Source organism: Schistocerca gregaria, chromosome 1, assembly GCF_023897955.1.
Source record: "Schistocerca gregaria isolate iqSchGreg1 chromosome 1, iqSchGreg1.2, whole genome shotgun sequence".
Classification (NCBI taxonomy): Eukaryota; Metazoa; Arthropoda; class Insecta; order Orthoptera; family Acrididae; genus Schistocerca; species Schistocerca gregaria.
Genome location: NC_064920.1, coordinates 634172625 through 634193655, shown reverse-complemented (window position 1 = coordinate 634193655; position 21031 = coordinate 634172625). Strand labels below are relative to the sequence as shown.

The window sequence follows — 21031 nt, the reverse complement described above, 5'->3', positions numbered from 1 at the left end:
TTCGCAGTTGAGTTAGCCTCTCTGTTAACTATAATTTATCGTAGATCCATTGAAAAAAAACAATGCATAATAGATGGAAGAAAGCAAAGGTCATGTCTGCCTACAAGCAGGTTAGAAGAAGTGTTTCACAAAACTACCGTCCAATATCCTTGACATCCATTTATAGAAGAATCTTAGTTCATATCCTGAGTCAAACACAATGAGGCTGATGGCTTGCTTTAAATGTAAAATTAAGCACTTCCAAAACAAAAAATATAGCATCCTAGGAATAATATATTGGTGAGTCAGTTGTAACCTGTAAATTAATACAAATACTTGCGAGTAACACTTAATACGGACATACAGAATGATTACATAGCCTCAGTTGTGGGTAAATAGGTAGCTGAATTCAGTTTATTGGTAGAATACCTGGGAAATGCAATCAGTCTACAAAGGAAATAGCTTACAAATAACTTGTGCAACCGACCCTAGAATATTATTCAAGTGTGTGGGACCCATACCAAATAGGACTAGCGGGAGGTATTGAATGTATACAGAGGTGGGCAGCACAAATTGTCACAGGTTTGTTTGACCCATGGGAGGGTGTGAGATGTTGAAGAAACTGAACTGGCAGACCCTTGAAGACAGATGGAAAGTATCCTAAGAAAGTCTACTAAGTTTCAATATCCAGCTTCAAATGATGACTCTAAGAATACCCTGCAACTTCCCATCCCCCCTACTTTTTGCTCCCATTGGGATCGTGAGGATAAGGTTAGATTAATTACGTCATGCACAGAGGCCTTTAAACAATAACTTTTCCTGAGCCCCATATATGAATGGAATGGTAAAGCCCTAATAACTGGTACAATGGCATGTACCCTCTGCTACACACTTCCCACTGGTTCGCAGAGCATAGACGTAGAAATGAGCCACTGTTGGAATTCGCCAATTCACATAAATTCCTGCATTTTACACTTTGTAGGGATATTAAATGGAATTATCAAATATTCTCAGTCGTGGGTAAGGCAGGTAGTAGCCTTCAGTTTAGTTGTAGAATACTGGGGAAATGCCATCAGTCTACAAAGGACATTCCTTACAAATCACTCGTGCGATGGGTACTAGAATATTGCTTAAGCGTATGGAACCTGTACCAAATAGGACTAAGAGAGGATATTGAACGTATACAGAGAAGGGCAGCACGAATGGTCACAGGTTTGTTTGATCCGTGGGACAGTGTCATAGAGATATTGAAGGAACTGGACTGACAGACTCTTTGAAGACAGAAGCAAGCTATCCCAAGAAAGTTTACAACAAAGTTTCAATAATAGGCTTTAAATAATGACTCTAGGAATATACTAAAAGCCCCTACACATCGCTTACATAGGGATCATGAGGATAAGATTAGAATAATTACTGCACGCATAGAGGCATTCAAAGAATCATTCTTCCTGCGCGCTATACGTGAACGAAATGGGGAGAGGCCCCTATAACTGACATGAAAAGACGTACCCTCTGCCATGCACTTCGTGGTGGTTTTAGGTGTATATACGTAGATGTAAATTTTAATGAACTGTTAAAAACAAAACACTAGTCAAGTGGAGTCTACTCCCACTCTGTCAGATCTACACATGTATCTAGCAACTTATATCGCCATAAAAAAATTTCCGGGAGTAGTCCGGCTGTAGGCTGTCACTGCTACACAAAAAAGGGAGAAGACGCTGCTTATACGCGATTTTGGCTCTGCGCGTGCGTGGAAGTCGGCTGGCAGCTGCTTGAACGATCTCATGTTCCGCTCAACTCTCACTCAGAACACAACTATGGTCTTCTGGACTCACGCTTTGTGATGTTGAATATCTTTGGAAAGAAACATGGCAGCTAGTGGGTAGGAGTGTCTACTGTAATGTAAATTTTGTGTGTTGCGCGTGTATTGGATAGCTAACAGTTCGCTCCAGCAGTATGTTGATAGTGGTTATGGCCCGTAGTAAAAGAAAATATTCTTCCCAATGTATATATGTTGTATACTTAAGCTGCTGGTTTATGTAATATTTTTGGATTTTTTATACGCCAGTGACACATTTGTCAACGTGTAGCAGCTGATGAGATAAAGGAAACAGTGATATCTCCGTTTGTGTCATATTAGTAATCGCAAACTGTTGGGTGACAAGTGTTCTGTTCATACTTTCACGCATAGGTTGTGAAATAAGTTACTGACATGTTTGCCAGTTTGAAGAATAAAATAAAAGAAGAAACTGGAAACGATGTAGCAAAACTTGCTCCAATACTCAGCAGCCCCCCACAGAAAGGGACTTCAAGGCATTCAAGACAAGGTTCTGGTTCGAGCGTGGGAAGTATATCTCTTGATGGGTTGCGAGAAGATGGTGCTACATCTCCAACTTCGCTTAGCAGGCGTGACAGTGTGGATGTCAAACTTGCAGAAGGAAAAGTAAGACTTTTTTTCGCTGTCGACCACTAATACCGAATACCACTATTTGTATATGCATTCATTTCAGTGCACATGTAAAAAAATTCCTTCGAGCCCACGTTTAATCCTGTACATATGAACAAGGCCATATTATGTAAAGTTTAGATTACCTGTACCCTGCAGCGAATGAAGTGTTGTTTGACTTCAGAGGGGAAACTCATTTTTATTTAGTGCCAAGAGTGGGTTGGGACGTGAGATTATATTTAAGCATATATTTAAGCAAACGATGTATTCCGATTCTCACTTTAAGACAGATGGTTCCTTGTGTCTGGAAAAACATTACTATTATTGAGTTGTAAAGCAATATTTATACAAACCTACACATGGGCCTCCTGCCCCCCCCCCCCCTTTTCCCCTTGTGCCATACCAGCCTTTTTAGTTGTCACTAGATAAAAACCGTACCCTTTTGAAATATGCTTGTGTTGCATATTGAGTAATTTGTGCCATTTAGTTTCCACATTTTTATTCCAGCCTAGATATTTCGTTGTTCGTGATAATTTTTGAAGTAAATGGAGTATGCCTATAAATGTGCATCTTTCATGTATCCTGCTCAGTACTGAGACCTGAGTTTGTCATGTGGATGACAGTGCTTTACAAATCGACTAATTGATGAATTGAGGTAACAGAGCTAATATTGAGACTGCCTCAAAATTTTGTATCAGAAAATAAGTTGATGGTTGTCATGACCAGAAAATGTAGATACCTTATATTTATTACTTAGGTATTTTTGGAATAATTAAGGTGGTCTTGTGCTTTTCATTATACTTATTTGCTATGTACATGCAATATACTACTTTGATTGTAATTTGCACTAGCTTGTTAAAAGAAATTTGCAATTTTTGGTCTCATGTTGAAGTCAGAATACTTACAATGGGCTCTTGTTACTTATAAAGTGGATAAATTGAAGTAGCATCTAGAAGCTACTAGTCTCTTACTATGAAACAATTTACCTCCATTCATGTGTCAATAGCAGTTGGCAGTGTAACGTGGAAAGGACAACAGTAGGAGATTGTACCATATACAAAATATTTACATGTCACACTTGACTGCATTTGTGACGTTACATGCTTTGCTGCATTGTCATAATATAAAGCTACAAGTGAATGCCAAAAATGACATAATTGTCACTGCATGAGGCTCTCAGCTTTTAACTTAAACATCCGCATTATCACTTTGCTTCTGTGTAGCAGAATACACGTGTCATGTTTGGTACAAATCTGCACATGCCAAAGAGGCTGTAAAGGCAGTGAACGAGACATGCAGGGTCATTACTGGATAACTGCAGCCTACATTATTTGACAAGATATGTCAGCAGTTAGTATGTCATGAGGTTACTGCCAGTAAAGGTTTCTTCATTTTTGTATGAGGAGTAACATTTAATAACACAGATTCTCATATATAAATAGTACTTTCCCTTGGGAATGACCCACATCAAATCCCTTTAATTATGTGACTAAATAAATATGTATCATATGTCTGGTGTCATGTATTGCTTCGTCAGTTTCTAGACTAACTAAATTACCTTACAAATTAACAAAATATTGAAATTCTGTCCTCTATCCCTGATGAGCATTAATTTTACTATAAGTAGCACAGTGTGAAATCCTTTGCACATACATTCCTACTAATACCATTCTGTATAGTTCTTGTGCAAGTCATATTTTAATTAATTTTGTTATAAGTGGTTTCATCATATGCATTTGGATTTTCTCTAGATGTACAGTAAACTTAGAACTGATATTCAACCTGGCAAGGTTTACACACAATTTAATATGAATCTCTTCAGCTTTCTCCAAAGCTGTCTACGAATGTGTGGATGTGCTCCCCTCCCCACTTACACACACTTAAATTATCTGTGCTGGTAATAAGATCCAATGTATTGTCTTGCTGGTGTCAGAGTGGTGCGCTGTTGTTGATAGTTCCAAACAGTCAAGTTCAAAATGATTTATGCTTGCTTCTGTGCTTTTATTTGGCAGGTTTTAAGCATGAAAGAGATAAAACGTCTTGAGAAAAGAGAAGATGACTGGAAAAGAGCAATGCAGAAGCGAGAAGAGGAATGGAAAAGACAAATGGATAGGCAGGAGGAAGAATGGAAGAAAGAAATGGAAACCAAAGAAAATGAATGGAAAAGATCATTGGAATTGTTAGAGAAAGAAAAAATTGTTTTGGAAGAAGAAAAAAGAGAAGTAGTGAAACAGAAACTTAGTTTGGAGGAAGCCTTAAAAGTGGCTGAAGGTATGTATTCTTTACTGCTGATGAATGATTTTTTTTTTTTTAACAATCAGTGTTGTTGTTTGTTTTTTATGCCACGTTAATACAAATATTCAAAAGCATGTTATCTCAATGTTCTCAATCGCAGTGCTACTGAATCCAGAAATTACATCATCATGAAGTAGACATACTGTGAGGATTCTGTATCCTCACATTTTGTAATATTTACTACTTCTCAATATTTCCTAAGCCTGTTATTTAGTTGTCTGTATACTGGTTATCAGTAGTCACGTGGCACCTGCTAGTTAAGCCGCAGCAGGCAGCGAAAGATTATCTTTTCCTGCTAACTGTGATTTTGTGAATTATTATTGTTGCCATGTCGCATGTGCACTGGGCATAATGTTTGAATCTTGCAGTTAGTCAACAGTGTTCTTGAACTACAGACACATGTCTGTTCCAGTGTAACAGGGTTAAAATTGCATTAATCTTGAGAATACGTGCAGTCTAATTATTCACACTGTGTTTACATTATATCCAAAGTTTGTCTTACGATCCTAAATATATGTTGTTCCATATCGGATTTTTCTTAATCAAAGTGTAGATGGAAGTGGTTTTTGAGGAAGGAACAACTGAAACCGTAAGTAATAGATTTTATGTTCCACCATTAATTGGTATCAGTTACATAATTGATTAGACAGACAGGATGAGCAGCAGTCTGTGGCTGTTTGCTGATGATGCTGTGACAAGGTGTCATCATTGAGTGGCAGTAGGAGGATACAAGCGGACTTGGACAGAATTTGTTGATGGTTGGTGAACGGCAGCTTGCTCTAAATGCATGTCAGTTCATATGGATAGTAAAAACAATCCTGTAATGTTACAGTACAGCATTAGTAGTGTGCTGCTTGGCACATTCCTGTCAATTAAATATCTAATTTTGCATAGCAAAATGAAATTGAATGAACTCTTAAGGGCTATAGGAGGGAAGACAGATAGAAAAATTGGGTTTGTTGTGAGAATTTTAGGAAAACAGAACACTTGTGTGCTACGTTCCTGAGTTTTGCTAGATTGTTTGGGATCCTCACCAGATCGGATTAAAGAATGACATCAAAGCAATTCAAAGGTGTGCTGCTAGATTTGTTACCTGTAAGCTCAGTCAACAGATGAATATTATGAAGTTAAATGGGAATGGCTGGAGGAAAGACAACATTCTTTTCATGAAACATTGTTAAGAAATTTTAGAGAACTGGCATTTGAAGCTGTCTGCAGACTGTTTCTACTGTCGCCAACATACATTTTGTGTAAGGACACAAAGGTAGGAGAAATTGGGGCTAGTATGGAGACATACTGACAGTTGCTTCTCTCTTTCTCCATTTGTGCATGGAAAAGGGAAGTAAATGACTTGTAGTGGCACAAGGCAAAGAGTGGCTTGTGGAATGTGTGTGTAAATGTATGTCATTTCATAATATGCTGTTGAAGGAATATGTGTGAATGTGCAATTGGAGACAGATGATGATGCTACTGACACTGCTAAATTACTCCATATGCCTTTCTGTAATTGGCCACTCGTATGTATTCCGTCAATAGCGTGTTATGAAATGAACTGTGAAGGAAGCAGCTGATAACAATTAATGACAAGATCTTGGATTTTATTTTGTTTGACAACAATTAATGACGGAACATAAAATGTATTATTTATTGTTAAAATTGTTTCTTATTCAGAAACAAGTTCAGACTAAGCTTTGTTTAGGAAAAAGTCTGTTTCTCACAACACACAATGAACATCTTGATACTGTAACTTCAGATACAGTGGAAACACTACGTGAATAATTGGAAGGAAAACATTCTTGAGATGGATCTAATTCTACCCTTATATGGCAACACATGCGCCTGTATCTCAAGAACACTGCTGACCAATTGAATGACTCAAGTTGAATGACTCGTCCTAACCGCCGCCTGCTTCACATCTGCTGTGCAGCGAGCTACCTTAATTTAAGTATTAACTGTATTTTTCTTACTTGTCACTTCTTCTTCCGTGTGTTTTTGCTTTTAGGAAGCTTTAATTGTCGAGTGCTACTAATAGTGTTCCATAGATTTCGTGTTTGTTTTGAATAGTCAGAGAGAGTCCCTTTAGTCAACCATAGTACCAGTAGTGCTAGTGTTTGTTTTCAATACAGGTCAGAGACAGGTAGTGCTACTTTCATTGTTTTCTACAAGAAGTGGCTAACAATCACAGTTTAGTCAATAATGAGCCGCCTTTAGTTAATTAGCAGTCTAGTTAAAAGTTGATTAAGTCTCTTCAGTAAATTGATTCCTTAGGATGGATAGGATGTGTGACTGCTGTGTATGGACGCAAGAGGAGCTGGCCACTCTTCGTGAACAGCTGAGCGTGTTGATGGCCGTGTTCAGGCTGCTGCCTCAGAGTGTAGCGGCAGTGGGGAGTCCGGTGCGTCGCAAGGTACACCCCACGTGTTACATACTTCACCCACTGTCCCTGCTGTCGAGACATCTTCGCAGATACCGGGCACGGTTGGGCCACCCTCTCCACAAGGGGACTGGCGGGTTCAGTGGCGTTCGCTGCGCACGGGGCGGAGGGTAAATGTGGAGGCTGGCCGTGTGTCATCGCCCGCTCTGCCTGTGAGTGGACATGCAGCTGCTCCTTCAGCAAGGTCCGAGCAGGCACATGGGGGAAGGGGTTTATTAGTTATTGGGAGCTCCAGTCCAGTCTGAGCAGTCCAGAACCGATCGCGGTCCTCTGGTTTGGAGCCGAGTGGAAGGCTCAGACGATTCTGCGGAGAGCTGGGGTGCAAATTTCTCGACCTCCGCTATCGAGTGGAGAAATGTAGGGTCCCCCTGAATAAGTCAGGCGTGCACTACATGCCGGAAGCAGCTACAAGGGTAGCGGAGTACGTGTGGAGTGCACATGGGGGTTTTTTAGGTTAGAGAATTCCCTCCCTAGGCCCGACAAGATGCCTTCTGAGACGCGGCAAGGTAGGAGTAGGCAACATGCAACAGGGAATAACAATATTAATGTGCTAATAGTAAATTGCAGGAGCGTCTATTGAAAGGTAACGGTCACAACGCCCATATGGGACAGAAAGTTGGCTGAAACCAGACATAAACAGTAATGAAATCCTAAACTAAGATTGGAATGTATACTGCAGAGACAGGCTGGACAGTGAAGGGGGAGGCGTGTTTATAGCGCTAAGAAGTGAAATAGCATAGAAGGAAATTGACGGAGATCCGAAATGTGAAATGATTTGGGTGAAGGTCACGGTTAAAGCAGGCTCAGACATGGTAATTGGATGTCTCTATAGGCCCCCGGTCTCAGCAGCTGTTGTGGCTGAGCACCTGAAGAATAATTTGGAAAATATTTCGAGTAGATTTCCCCACCATGTTATAGTTGCCGGATATAGACTGGGAGACTCAAACGTTCATAACGGGTGGCAGGGACAAAGAATCCAGTGAAATTTTTTTAAGTGCTTTATCTGAAAAGTACCTTGAGCAGTTAAACAGAGAACCGACTCGTGGCGATAACATATTAGACCTTCTGGTGACAAACAGACCCGAACTATTTGAAACAGTTAATGCAGAACAGGGAATCAGCGATCATAAAGCGGTTTCTGCATCAATGATTTCAGCTGTAAATAGAAATATTAAAAAAGGTAGGAAGATTTTTCTGTTTAGCAAAAGTGACAGAAAGCAGATTACAGAGTACCTGACGGCTCAACACAAAAGTTTTGTCTCAATTACAGATAGTGTTGAGAATCAGTGGACAAAGTTCAAAACCATCGTACAATATGCGTTGGCGTATGTGCCAAGCAACATCGTAAGAGATGGAAAAGAGCCACTGTGATACAACAACCGAGTTAGAAAACTGCTGCGGAAGCAAAGGGAACTTCACAGCAAACATAAACATAGCCATAGCCTTGCATACAAACAAAAATTACGCGAAGCGAAATGTAGTGTGAGGAGGGCTATGCGAGAGGCGTTCAATGAATTCGAAAGTAAAGTTCTATGTACTGACTTGGCAGAAAATCCTAAGAAATTTTGGTCTTATGTCAAAGCGGTAGGTGGACAAAACAAAATGTTCAGACACTCTGTGACCAAAATGGTACTGAAACAGAGGATGACAGACTAAAGGCTGAAACACTAAATGTCTTCTTCCAAAGCTGTTTCACAGAGGAAGACTGCACTGAAGTTCCTTCTCTAGATTGTCGCACAGATGACAAAATGGTAGATATCGAAATAGATGACAGAGGGATAGAGAAACAATTAAAATCGCTCAAAAGAGGAAAGGCTGCTGGACCTGATGGGATACCAGTTCGATTTTACACAGAATACGCGAAGGAACTTGTCTCTTCTTGCAGCGGTGTACTGTAAGTCGCTAGAAGAGCGAAGCGTTCCAAAGGATTGGAAAAGGGCACAGGTCATCCCCATTTTCAAGAAGGGACATCGAACAGATGTGCAGAACTATAGACCTATATCTCTAACGTCGATCAGTTGTAGAATTTTGGAACACGCATTATGTTAGAGTATAATGACTTTTCTGGAGACTAGAAATCTAGTCTGTAGGAATCAGCATGGGTTTAGAAAAAGACGGTCATGTGAAACCCAGCTCGCACTATTTGTCCACGAGACTCAGAGGGCCATAGACACGGGTTCACAGGTAGATGCCGTGTTTCTTGACTTCCGCAGGGCATTCGATACAGTTCCCCACAGTCGTTTAAAGAACAAAGTAAGAGCATATGGACTATCAGACCAATTGTGTGATTGGATTGAGGAGTCCCTAGATAACAGAACGCAGCATGTCATTCTCAATGGAGAGAAGTTTTCCGAAGTAAGAGTGATTTCAGGTGTGCCGCAGGGGAGTGTCATAGGACCGTTGCTATTCACAATATACATAAATTACCCGGTGGATCACATCGGAAGTTCACTGAGGCTGTTTGCAGATGATGCTGTGGTGTATCGAGAGGTTGTAACAATGGAAAATTGTACTTAATGCAGGAGGATCTGCAGCGAATTGACGCATGGTGCAGGGAATGGCAGTTGAACCTCAATGTAGACAAGTGTAATGTGCTGCGAATACATAGAAAGATAGATCCCTTATCATTTAGCTACAAAATAGCAGGTCAGCAACTGGAAGCAGTTAATTCCATAAATTTTCTGGGAGTACGCATTAGGAGTGATTTAAAATGGAATGATCATATAAAGTTGATTGTCGGTAAAGCAGAAACCAGACTGAGATTCATTGGAAGAATCCTAAGGAAATGCAATCCGAAAACAAAGGAAGTAGGTTACAGTACACTTGTTCACCCACTGTTTGAATACTGCTCAGCAGTGTGGGATCCGTACCAGATAGGGTTGATAGAAGAGATAGAGAACATCCAACGGAGAGCAGCGCACTTCGTTACAGGATCATTTAGTAATCGCGAAAGCGTTATGGAGATGATAGATAAACTCCAGTGGAAGACTGCAGGAGAGACGCTCAGTAGCTCGGTATGGGCTTTTGTTAAAGTTTCGAGAACGTACCTTCACTGAAGAGTCAAGCAGTATATTGCTCCCTCCTACGTATATCTCGCAAAGAGACCATGAGGATAAAATCAGAGAGATAAGATCCCACACAGAAGCTTACCGACAATCCTTCTTTCCACAAACAATACGAGACTGGAATAGAAGGGAGGACCGATAGAGGTACTCAGGGTACCCTCCGCCACACACCGTCAGGTGGCTTGCGGAGTATGGATGTAGATGTAGATTATGCCCAGTACACACCCAACACAACAACAACAACAACAACAACAACAACAACTAACATTGTCAGCAGATGAAGGTAATTTTTTGTTTCTGGATAGAGCAGCATAATTATGAATACTCAATATGCAGTGAAATTAAATGGTAAGCCTAGGAAGTGCTACGGCGAGGATAAAGGATCTTCACAATGCAAACTATCCTAAACTTACAGAACATTCGAACAAAGGTGTAGCGTATATACCATAGATGAAATGCAGAGTACTGATACATCTTTGTTGTCCAGCCAACAAAGGAAAATTAGGGGAAAAGATTTATGTAGTCACCAACTTTTGTGCAGCATTAGGAAGAAGTGCCACAGACAACATACTAAAAGAACTTACTGTTGGAATGTGATTATAGGGATTACTTTTTTACATTTTTCGTGGATAAATTGAATCTTGCCACCTCAAGTGAAAATGTTCCCCAGTACAAAATTAAACTGTATTAATTCCCTGTCAGGTGCAACCCAAAGAGGGACAAGTTAAAAGTGTGGAATGTAGGAATAACCCACTTTAAAAAAATAAATTTGCTTTAACTCACTGGAGATCAGACCTTTAATGGCTTAAGCCTCAACCCGCCTTTCTGCAGGAAGCTGCTAGGTCGGACACATGCATGTGCCTTTAAAGAGCTGGAAGGCAGAAATTAGTGTTCACAGAGGCTGTACTTGTAGTCAATGCAATTAATGGAGGGTTAAATTTCTTACAAAAAAGATCCTATTCATTTTTCCTCTGGACTAGGAACTTCTGTGTTGTGCAGGATGGATAAATTACAAATTATTAAAAATGGTATAAAATCTTTGTTAAATGAAATATGTTAAGAACAAATGTTAAATATGAATACAACATCCAAGGGCAGTGGAACCGTATTGAGGTATAAATGGTTTTCAGGGTTAATGGGGCAGAGGGTGGAGGAAAGAAGCATGAGGGAAGGTAGGCTAGGTCATGCAATTCCCTCTTCCATAGGTCTGCAAACAGAAAGAGCCAAGAGGAGTGTTCTCGTTCTGTCATATTACATCACAAGAAGCAACTACAGGGTGTTTTACAAAGTTCTACTGACCTTTCCACCGTTGCCCTTATGATTCACTGGCAATACAGTGCCCGAGCATGACCAGTGGGTGTTTATTTTCCACATAATGTCCTAACATTATGTAGAATACAAATATGAGTTACTGGTAATACTAACACAAGAAATATACATAGACAAAATCTGTGTAAATCTCTGCACATTGTTCTACACTGCTGTAGGAGAAATCGATTCTTAGTCATCCTGCAGTTGTGGTGTTCTTCCAGGAAAATTGCATACCCTTGCCATGAGCGCTGCTCGCTTATCTATTTAGAGACTGACTATACCTCCCCAGTATTTCCTGTCCAGTTCTCTTATGTGAGCAGACAAAATAACTTCACCCTGCTCATTTTTGTATAGTGGGGTTATTTTTAGTTTGTCATGTACTTATCAGCACTTATTAAGTGAACTATTATGTTACAAAGTTCAGCTGCCAATGCTGCCATTTGTCTACTACTTTGAAGTGGAACATGCTGTCAGTATGTATTCAATAATGAAGATTTCATTGTCTCCGCTACCAGTGGCTTGAATAATTCTCAGAGCATGAAGGGTATCAAGTGCATTACCTCAGCCTCACCTCCCCCAACATCTGAAAAGGCCCAGAGGCTTAAATTGGCTCCCTCTCCAACAGAAATAGGTCACCAAGGTTTTATAGAACATCAGATATTTCAGCCTCAGTAAAACAGTGCATATGCCAAATTGCCGTTAAACTTCATGATCAGTCCATTCCATCAGACACATTCACACCCATCTTGGAAGATGTGCTGTATGTGTGTGGTACTGGCTCCATTCAGTGCAGCCTATTCTAATTGTGATAGTGATTCCTGAGTGAAAAAGATATATGCAGCCCCCCATAACACAATGAATTATGAGAGAAGTGCATTGACTTCCTGGTCATTTATTAATTCACCAGAAAATGGTTGCAACATTTGCATGACTTTACAGTGTGCAGTCAGTGATAAACACCAGCACGGTGCCACATTTACCAATCCACTCCTTTCCAACCAACATTTGCACTAGGCTGCTCAATGGTCTGACTAAGACAGAAATCCAAACATAACTCACTGTTCAGGGTGTCATTGCAGTCCATTGGGTGAAGAAAAAGGTAGATGCATCCTTATTGCACACACATACTCCTTTTCCCACTTTTGACAGAGTTGTGTTTCTATCAAAGATCAAAGCAGGCTATGAAGTTATCACAATCTGACTATACATTCTAACTACAATGCACTACTACCAGTGTCGTCATTAAAATCACAGAGGAATGTATGATTCGTAGCCAGATGTTATAGTGGTTCGAGTCCGCAATTTACTAACCACTGCACAGTGTGGGTTTCGATCATGCCGTTTTGCGGTTGACCATCTTGTCACTTTGTCAAGCCATGACATAAATGGTTTTCTGTGGAAATACTAGACTAAGGCAATTTTTTTTCGATTTGGAGAAAACCTACGACACCTGCTGAAGGACTGGTATCCTCCGTATACTCTACATGTGGGGCTTCCATGGCTGCATGCCCTGTTTCCTTCCGGAATTTTTAAAAGACCAAGCTTTCAATGTAAGTGTGGGCTCTGCCTTGTGGGACATTTTTATCTGGAAAGACAATTTGCCTCGGTGTTCCGTCCTGAGTGTCGTCCTCTTTGTTGTCACCATTAACCCTATTATGGCTTGTCTCCCACCGGGCATTTCTGGCTCCCTTTACGTTGATGATTTTGTGATCTAGTGCAGTTCACCATGGACTTGTTGGAGCCCTGACAATGGCTTATGCTTTTCCCCTGACAAAACCGTTTGTATGAATTTCTGGTGGCGCTGTTGGTTTCTTCCACAGTGTTTACATCTTGGGCTTGTTGCTCTTCTAGTTCACTGAAATTCCTGAGGCTCATGTTCAATAGGAAACTTTCTTGGCCGTACCATGTGTCTTACCTTGCCACCTGCTGTACCTCAATGTCATAAGTGTCCTCAGCGATACTTCTTTGGGAGTGAATCGGACCACCCTTCTCCATTTGTACTGGTCCCTTGTCTGTTCGAAACTAGACTATTGGTGTTTCATTTATTCATCTACACATCTGTCCCTCTTACATCGTCTCAATACTATCCACCATTGTAGTGTCCGTTTGGCCAATGGCACCTTTTACACTAGCCCAATTGAGAGTCTTTATGCAGAAGCTGCCGAACTACCGCTGTCATACTGCCATGACTGTTTCTTCAGCATGTACATGTGCCAATTGTGTGCCATGCCTGGCCACCCATCCTGTGCCTCGTCCTTCAATGACTCCTTTTATTGCCGGTATGGAGCACATTCCTCTTCTCTGTTGACTTCTGGCGTTCGCATTCAGCTCTTGTTCTGGCAGCTTAACTTCACACTACATGCACTTTCTCGATGGCTCTTGGACTGACCGTGGTGTCAAGTGTGCCTACGTCATTGGCACCGACAATTTTTGGTATCGACTTCTGAAACACTGCTCAATATCTACATCAGAGCTCTTCACCCTGTATCATGCCATGCAGTACATCAGGTGACACAGGTTTTCAATGGCATCATCTGCTCCGACTCTCTGTGCCCTTCAAGGATATCAGTGTGCTGTACACCGTCCATTCTCAGTGCAATGGCTCCAGGAAAGCTGTCACTTGCTCACTCATGATGGAGCCACTGTGAAGTTCATGTGGGTTCCTGGTAACGTCAGTCTGAAGGAAAACGAGGCCGCTTACAGCACTGCCAAGGCCGCTCCCTTCCAATGATCTCTGTGTTGCTGTCTGTCAGAAGGTGGTGTCACTTTGGATCAGCACTGGTCCTCCCTTTAAGGGAACAAGCTCCGGTGAATTAAGCGTCTCCCAGCGGCTTGGATGACCGTCTCTTGGCCCTCTTGCTGTGAGGAGATCTCTTTAGCTAGGGCGCATATTGGACACTGTCTTTTTAGCCATCGCCACTTGATCAGGGGTGCTCCCCTGCCATGTTGTGCTCATTGCCATCAGCCTTTGACATTTTGGCATTTACATTCTATTTATGTTTGCTGTCAGAGTTATCGGCCGTCTTAGCGAACGATGTGCGGGCTGGTGACTAAGTTTTGCTTTTTATCTGTTGTAGCACTATGTCGAAGGACATTTAATCTTTAATTCAGGACCTCCATTTCTCTATGGTTCTGATTTGGGGGCATATGACCCCTAGTTATTTTTGTGCCCTAAAACTAAACAAACAAACAAACAAGTAAGAAAAAGAAAACCCAGGGTTTGTTGGTTTCACCAAATAATGACTTGCCACTTGTTATTATGTTGTACTCATCACATTTAATTATTTCTCAAATGTGGTTTGTTCATAGTGCTACATTCCTTACAGTCAGTAGTGAATAATACGTAAATTTTATTGGTTATTTTTATGTTGCCCACTTCCATTTTAACAGTAGTACAGTAAAAGTGATGTAATATTTTGATGTTTTATATGATCACAGATTTATTTGTTTTATTCTGTGTATGCTTATTTAACTACCACAACATTTTCATGCTGTTTTCTTAACTGGAACCATATAGAGTACAAGAAGAAAGTGTATCAATATCAAGAAGACATGGACCAACTGGAAGGTTTTCAAACGCAGGAAATGGCAAAGATAAAACATCTAGTAAGTGACCTCATAATTTAAGTTGATTCTAATTTTTGTTATCCTTCATTATGAAGCTCTTATGTTGATGTACAATTTCAGTTGCTTGTGACAGAACAGGAGGTTACTGAGAAAACAGAAACTTTAAAAGAGGTGACAAGCCAAGTGGAATCATTGAAGTTGGAAGTTAACAGACTGAGACGCTATGAAGAGGAATTAAGTCGTGTGCAGGTATGGAGTAACTGTATGCGTCCATTGAAGTTCCCAATGTTTACTTCTCTTCATGTTCATGTAGCAACAAACATGCACAATATAATATATTTTTTTTGTGACAAGGGTAATTACAGCAAATTGTTCATGTGAATTGCAATACAGGAAAAGATTAGCTGTACGCAAATAGCAATATTTTTTTCTTGCTTGCTGTGTGGAGCCATACAGTTAGAAATAGTGGATGTAGCTTTCATGTGTATGTTTTGCACATTCGAGCACGATTACTTTTTGTGGAGCTGCTGATTATGCACATTCTGCCGGCACATCATTTCAATGGTGTCAGAACTGCTTGAGGCTCACATCTGCATCTGGTGGCTTTTTGAAGGAGCTGAAATAATGCTGAAGCACACATAGTGATAGTGCTTAAGGTATGTTTTTTTTATTCTTCATGCATGGTTTTTCTTCAGTTGTGCAGTTGTGAAATAGTTAATAAGGCAGTACTGTTTGTGAAAGTTAGTTTGAAAATAGATTTTTTCCTTGGCATTTTCCTGTTTCTGACTGTCTATAGTGATTTATCTTTCACTTTCTCTTTTAGTTTATTACTACTAATATAAATGAGAATGAATGAATTTGTAGTGGAATGTTATGTCTGTGTAAAGTGCATGTTTAAATTTACTGGTATCGTCATCAGTAACTATTATATTACTGTATAACTTGCAGCTTTTTCTTTGTTAAAAGAAATGGAATAAAGCAGCAATGTTTTTAATAATTAACAGACATTTATAATTTACCTGTAAATGTCAAACAGATGAAACCAAAAGAAAGTTACATTACTGTTCTTCCAATAATGAGTGTGGAAGTGTTCTATCATGATGATGAACTTATTTGTGTAGTGAAGCAGCATGTGATACTAGTGATAATCTGGATAATAGATTTGGCCTATTGTGATCTGTTACTGGTGTATAAGTGCTTCTACTTGAATATTGTTTTTCACATGTCAATAAAATGCGAAGGGATAAATAAGAAACCTGAATCATCATCATTTAAGACTGATTATGCCTTTCAGCGTTCAGTCTGGAGCATAGTCCCCTTTATAAGATTCCTCCATGATCCCCTATTCCGTGCTAACATTGGTGCCTCTTCTGATGTTAAGCCTATTACTTCAAAATCATTCTTAACTGAATCCAGGTACCTTCTCCTTGGTCTGCCCCAACTCCTCCTACCCTCTACTGCTGAACCCATGAGTCTCTTGGGTAACCTTGCTTCCCATGCATGTAACATGACCCCACCATCTAAGCCTGTTCGCCCTGACTGCTACATCTATAGAGTTCATTCCCAGTTTTTCTTTGATTTCCTCATTGTGGACACCCTCCTGCCATTGTTCCCATCTACTAGTACCTACTAGCTACTTTCATATCCGTAACCTCAACCTTATTGATAAGGTAACCTGAATCCACCCAGCTTTTGCTCCCATACAACAAAGTTGGTCGAAAGATTGAACGGTGCACAGATAACTTAGTCTCGGTACTGGCTTCCTTCTTGCAGAAGAGAGTAGATTGTAGCTGAGCACTCACTGCATTTGCTTTGCTACACCTCGCTTCCAGTTCTTTCACTATGTTGCCATCCTGTGAGAATATGCATCCTAAGTACTTGAAACTGTCCACCTGTTCTAACTTTGTTCCTCCTCTTTGGCACTCAATCCGTTTATATTTCTTTCCCACTGACATTACTTTTGTTTTGTAGATGCTAATCTTCATGCCATAGTCCTTACATATCTGATCTAGCTCTGAAATATTACTTTGCAAACTTTCAATCGAATCTGCCATCACAACTAAGTCATCCGCATATGCAAGACTGCTTATTTTGTGTTCACACATCTTAATCTCGTCCAGCCAGTCTATGGTTTTCAACATATGTGGAGACAGGTTGCAGCCTTGTCTTACCCCTGAAACTACTCTGAACCATGAACTCAATTTACCGTCAACTCTAACTGCTGACTGACTATCCATGTAAAGACCTTTAATTGCTTGCAAAAGTTTGCCTCCTATTCCATAATCTTGTAGAACAGACAATAACTTCCTCCTAGGAACCTGGTCATATGCCTTTTCTAGATCTATAAAGCATAGATACAATTCCCTCTTCCATTCATAACACTTCTCCATTATTTGCCGTAAGCTAAAGACCTGGTTCTGACAACCTCTAAGAGGCCTAAACCCACACTGATTTTCCTCCAATTGGTCCTCAACTAATACTCGCACTTTCCCTTCAACAATACCTGAGAAGATTTTACCTGCAACGCTGATTAAAGAGATACCTCTCTAGTTGTTACAATCTTTTCTGTTTCTATGTGTAAAGATTGGTGTGATTACTGCTTTTGCCCAGTCTGATGGAACCTGTCCCGACTCCCAGGCCATTTCAATAATCCTGTGTAGCCATTTAAGACTTGACGTGCCACTGTATTTGATGACTTCCGATTTAATTTCATCCACCCCAGCCACTTTATTGCACTGCAATCTATTGACCATTTTCTCCACTTCCTCAAATGTGATCCTATTTCCATCATTATTCATATCCCATTGTACATAGAAATCTGAAACATTACTGATCGTATTTTCACCTACATTGAGCAACTCTTCAAACTGTTCCCTACATCTGCCCAAGGCATCAATAGGATTCACCAGCAGTTTTCCTGACCTGTCCAAAATACTTGTCATTTCCTTCTCACCTCTCCCTTTCGAATACTGCTAATTACACTCCAGAATGCTTTTCCAGCAGCTTGACCCAGTCTCCAACCTGTTTCCAAAGTCTTCCCAAGATTTCTTCTTGGTTGCTGCAATTATCTGTTTGGCTTTGTTTCTTTCTTCAGCATAACTCTGTCTACCTGAGTTTTAGTATGTAGCCATTTTTGATACGCCATCTTTTCATTTAACAGGCTGCCTTGACTGTCATTCCACCAAGCTGTTTGCTTCATCCTACCTTTACACACTACTGTTCCAAGACATTCTTTAGCCACTTCTAGTACTGTGTCCCTGTACCTTGTCCATTCCTTTTCCAGTGACTGCAATTGAGAACATTCAACTAACTGGTACCTTTCTGAGATCACTGTTCTGCACTTGTGTCTGATTTCCTTATCCTGAAGTTTCTCCACTCTTTTCCTCCTACCTATGGACCTGACCTCCTGCACTTTTGGCCTCACAATACCAATGTCGCTGCAGATTAAATAATGATCAGTGTCATCAAAGAATCCCCTGAATACACGAGTGTCCCTCACAGACTTCCTGAATTCCTCATCTGTTGTTATATAGTCAATGACAGATCTGGTTCCCTTGCCTTCCCAAATATACCTGTGAATGTTTTTATGTTTAAAAAAAGGAGTTTGTGATTACTAAGCCCATACTGGCACAGAAATCCAAGAGTTGTTTCCCGTTCCTGTTGGCCTCCATATCCTCTCCAAATTTACCCATAACCTTTTCATACCCTTCTGTTCGATTTCCAATCCTGGCATTAAAATCACCCATGAGCAGAACACTGTCCTTGTCCTTTACTCTAACAACTACATCACTGAGTGCATCATAAAAACTATCCATCTTATCTTGATCTGTCCCTTCACAATGCGAATATACTGACACAATCCTAATTTTCTTGCAAGACACTGTCAAATCTATCCACATCAGTCGTTCGTTTATATACCTTATTGCAACTACGCTGGGTTCCATTTCTTTCCTGATGTAAAGCCCTACACCCCATTGTGCTATTCCTGCTTTGACTCCTGACAGGTAGACCTTGTATTCTCCCACTTCCTCTTCTTTCTCACCCCTTACCCGAATGTCACTAACAGCTAAAACATCTAGCCCCATCTTACTTGCAGCCTCTGCCAGCTCTACCTTCTTCCCAGAGTAGCCCTCATTGATATTAATAGCTCCCCATCTCATTACCATTCGTTTGCCAAGCCGTATCTTATCCCGTATGAGGGACTAACCGGTATGAGCACAAAGGTGACCACGACTCAGAATATGTCCGAGATGCTCAGCCTTATTCCAAAGTAACTGGTATCCCGACTGTCGGGACCACTTACTTGGCCACTCATACGTTGCCCGTGGTTCATGAACTAGGACATGACTACAGGAACCCACACCATGAACCAGATGAAGTTAGTGAATAATAGTGTCAAAAAATCATTAGGGACTAATAAGTCAGTACTCTCCAGACTGGCCACAAGAAGAAGGAAATTAACTTCTCCCTTTCCCTGTTCTTCTCCCTTTCCCTGTTCTTCTCCCTTTCCCTGTTCTTCTCCCTTTCCCTGTTCTTCTCCCTTTCCCTGTTCTTCTCCCTTTCCCTGTTCTTCTCCCTTTCCCTGTTCTTCTCCCTTTCCCTGTTCTTCTCCCTTTCCCTGTTCTTCTCCCTTTCCCTGTTCTTCTCCCTTTCCCTGTTCTTCTCCCTTTCCCTGTTCTTCTCCCTTTCCCTGTTCTTCTCCCTTTCCCTGTTCTTCTCCCTTTCCCTGTTCTTCTCCCTTTCCCTGTTCTTCTCCCTTTCCCTGTTCTTCTCCCTTTCCCTGTTCTTCTCACACCTGGGTGTCATATGTCATTCTCCTGTAAGCCACTAACCACACTGGACTGTTTACACACACACACACACACACACACATTTTAATTTGTACCTACGATAGTGTACTCAATAAAGGATGGTGTTCCAGAGCTGAATTCATATGGCTCCAATCCACTGGTTCCAACCATGCTTTTCGGAAGGCTTGAGTGCATTTTCCTTTTTATTAGTTCCTGCAAAATAGAAACTATTTTCGAGTAATTAATATACTGCATGAACCAATGTTTCTTCTTCTTCTTCCTGGCCCAACAGTGCATGATGGTCCTTGACCTGCTACAGGACACCATTCGATTTGTCTCTGTCCAGTGTCTTTAGTCTCCATCCTCTGAAACTAATAATTTTTTAAACCTTCTTGTGTGTTTTCGAAGTCTTCATTCTCCCAGCTTCTTTATTCCACAGGGTTTTGCAGCAGAGCTGTTTTTGGCAGGTTCACATGTTCCATGTGAAAAACATGGCCAACCCATTTCATGTTGTTTATTTTAATGAACTTCATGATTTGAAGATCTTGATATAATATGTTAAGTTCAAAATTATATCGTCTGAACAATGCTCGTTCTTCATCAGTTGCCCCATACAGTTTGCGTAACATCTTTCGTTCAGAACACCCTGTTGGCTCTTAACACTTGCATCAAGTGTCCAGGTTTCTGAGCCGTATGTTAATACTGCATGTATTATAGTTTCATAAAGCGGACATTTTGTTCATCTGGACAGGTTTCTGCACTTAAGTTGCAGGGCCAGCCCATAATAGCATTTACTAGCTAGATGGATGCACTGTTTTATTTTCATATTAATATATCAGTCTGTTGTGTTACCAGTGTTTGCAGATAGACAAATTCACTAACATGTTCTATTTGCACCTGGTCAAAGTCTGTCATTGTATTTAGTTCTGATCATATTATTAACTTGCAATTGGTTTTATTAATCTTCACTTCCAGTCCCATTTCTATTGCAGCTACCTCCATTGCTGTGTATCTTTCGCTTGGAGCTAGTTCTGTTTTTGCAGTAATATCCACATTATCTGCTTGGGCCAAAAGATGCACCATTTTAATGTATATTGTGCCTGTTGTTGACTTCAGCACAGCATCCCTTATTACCTTCTCTATT

The 21031-nt window shown here is 40.6% G+C and overlaps 1 protein-coding gene across 2 annotated transcripts in view; it reads left to right on the top strand.

Moving 5' to 3' along the window:
- The first annotated feature begins 1576 nt into the window (after positions 1–1576).
- Positions 1577–21031, top strand: part of LOC126360091 (golgin subfamily A member 1) — a 129969-nt gene continuing 110514 nt past the window's right edge. The window contains exons 1-4 of one of the 2 annotated variants that reach the window (XM_050007681.1): positions 1577–2422; positions 4438–4696; positions 15048–15136; positions 15218–15346. In XM_050007681.1, coding sequence (XP_049863638.1) covers positions 2192–2422; positions 4438–4696; positions 15048–15136; positions 15218–15346 — 708 coding nt within the window. In that variant the 5' untranslated portion in view covers positions 1577–2191. The remainder of the gene's footprint in view (positions 2423–4437; positions 4697–15047; positions 15137–15217; positions 15347–21031) is intronic. The other variant, XM_050007682.1, reaches the window with a different exon arrangement.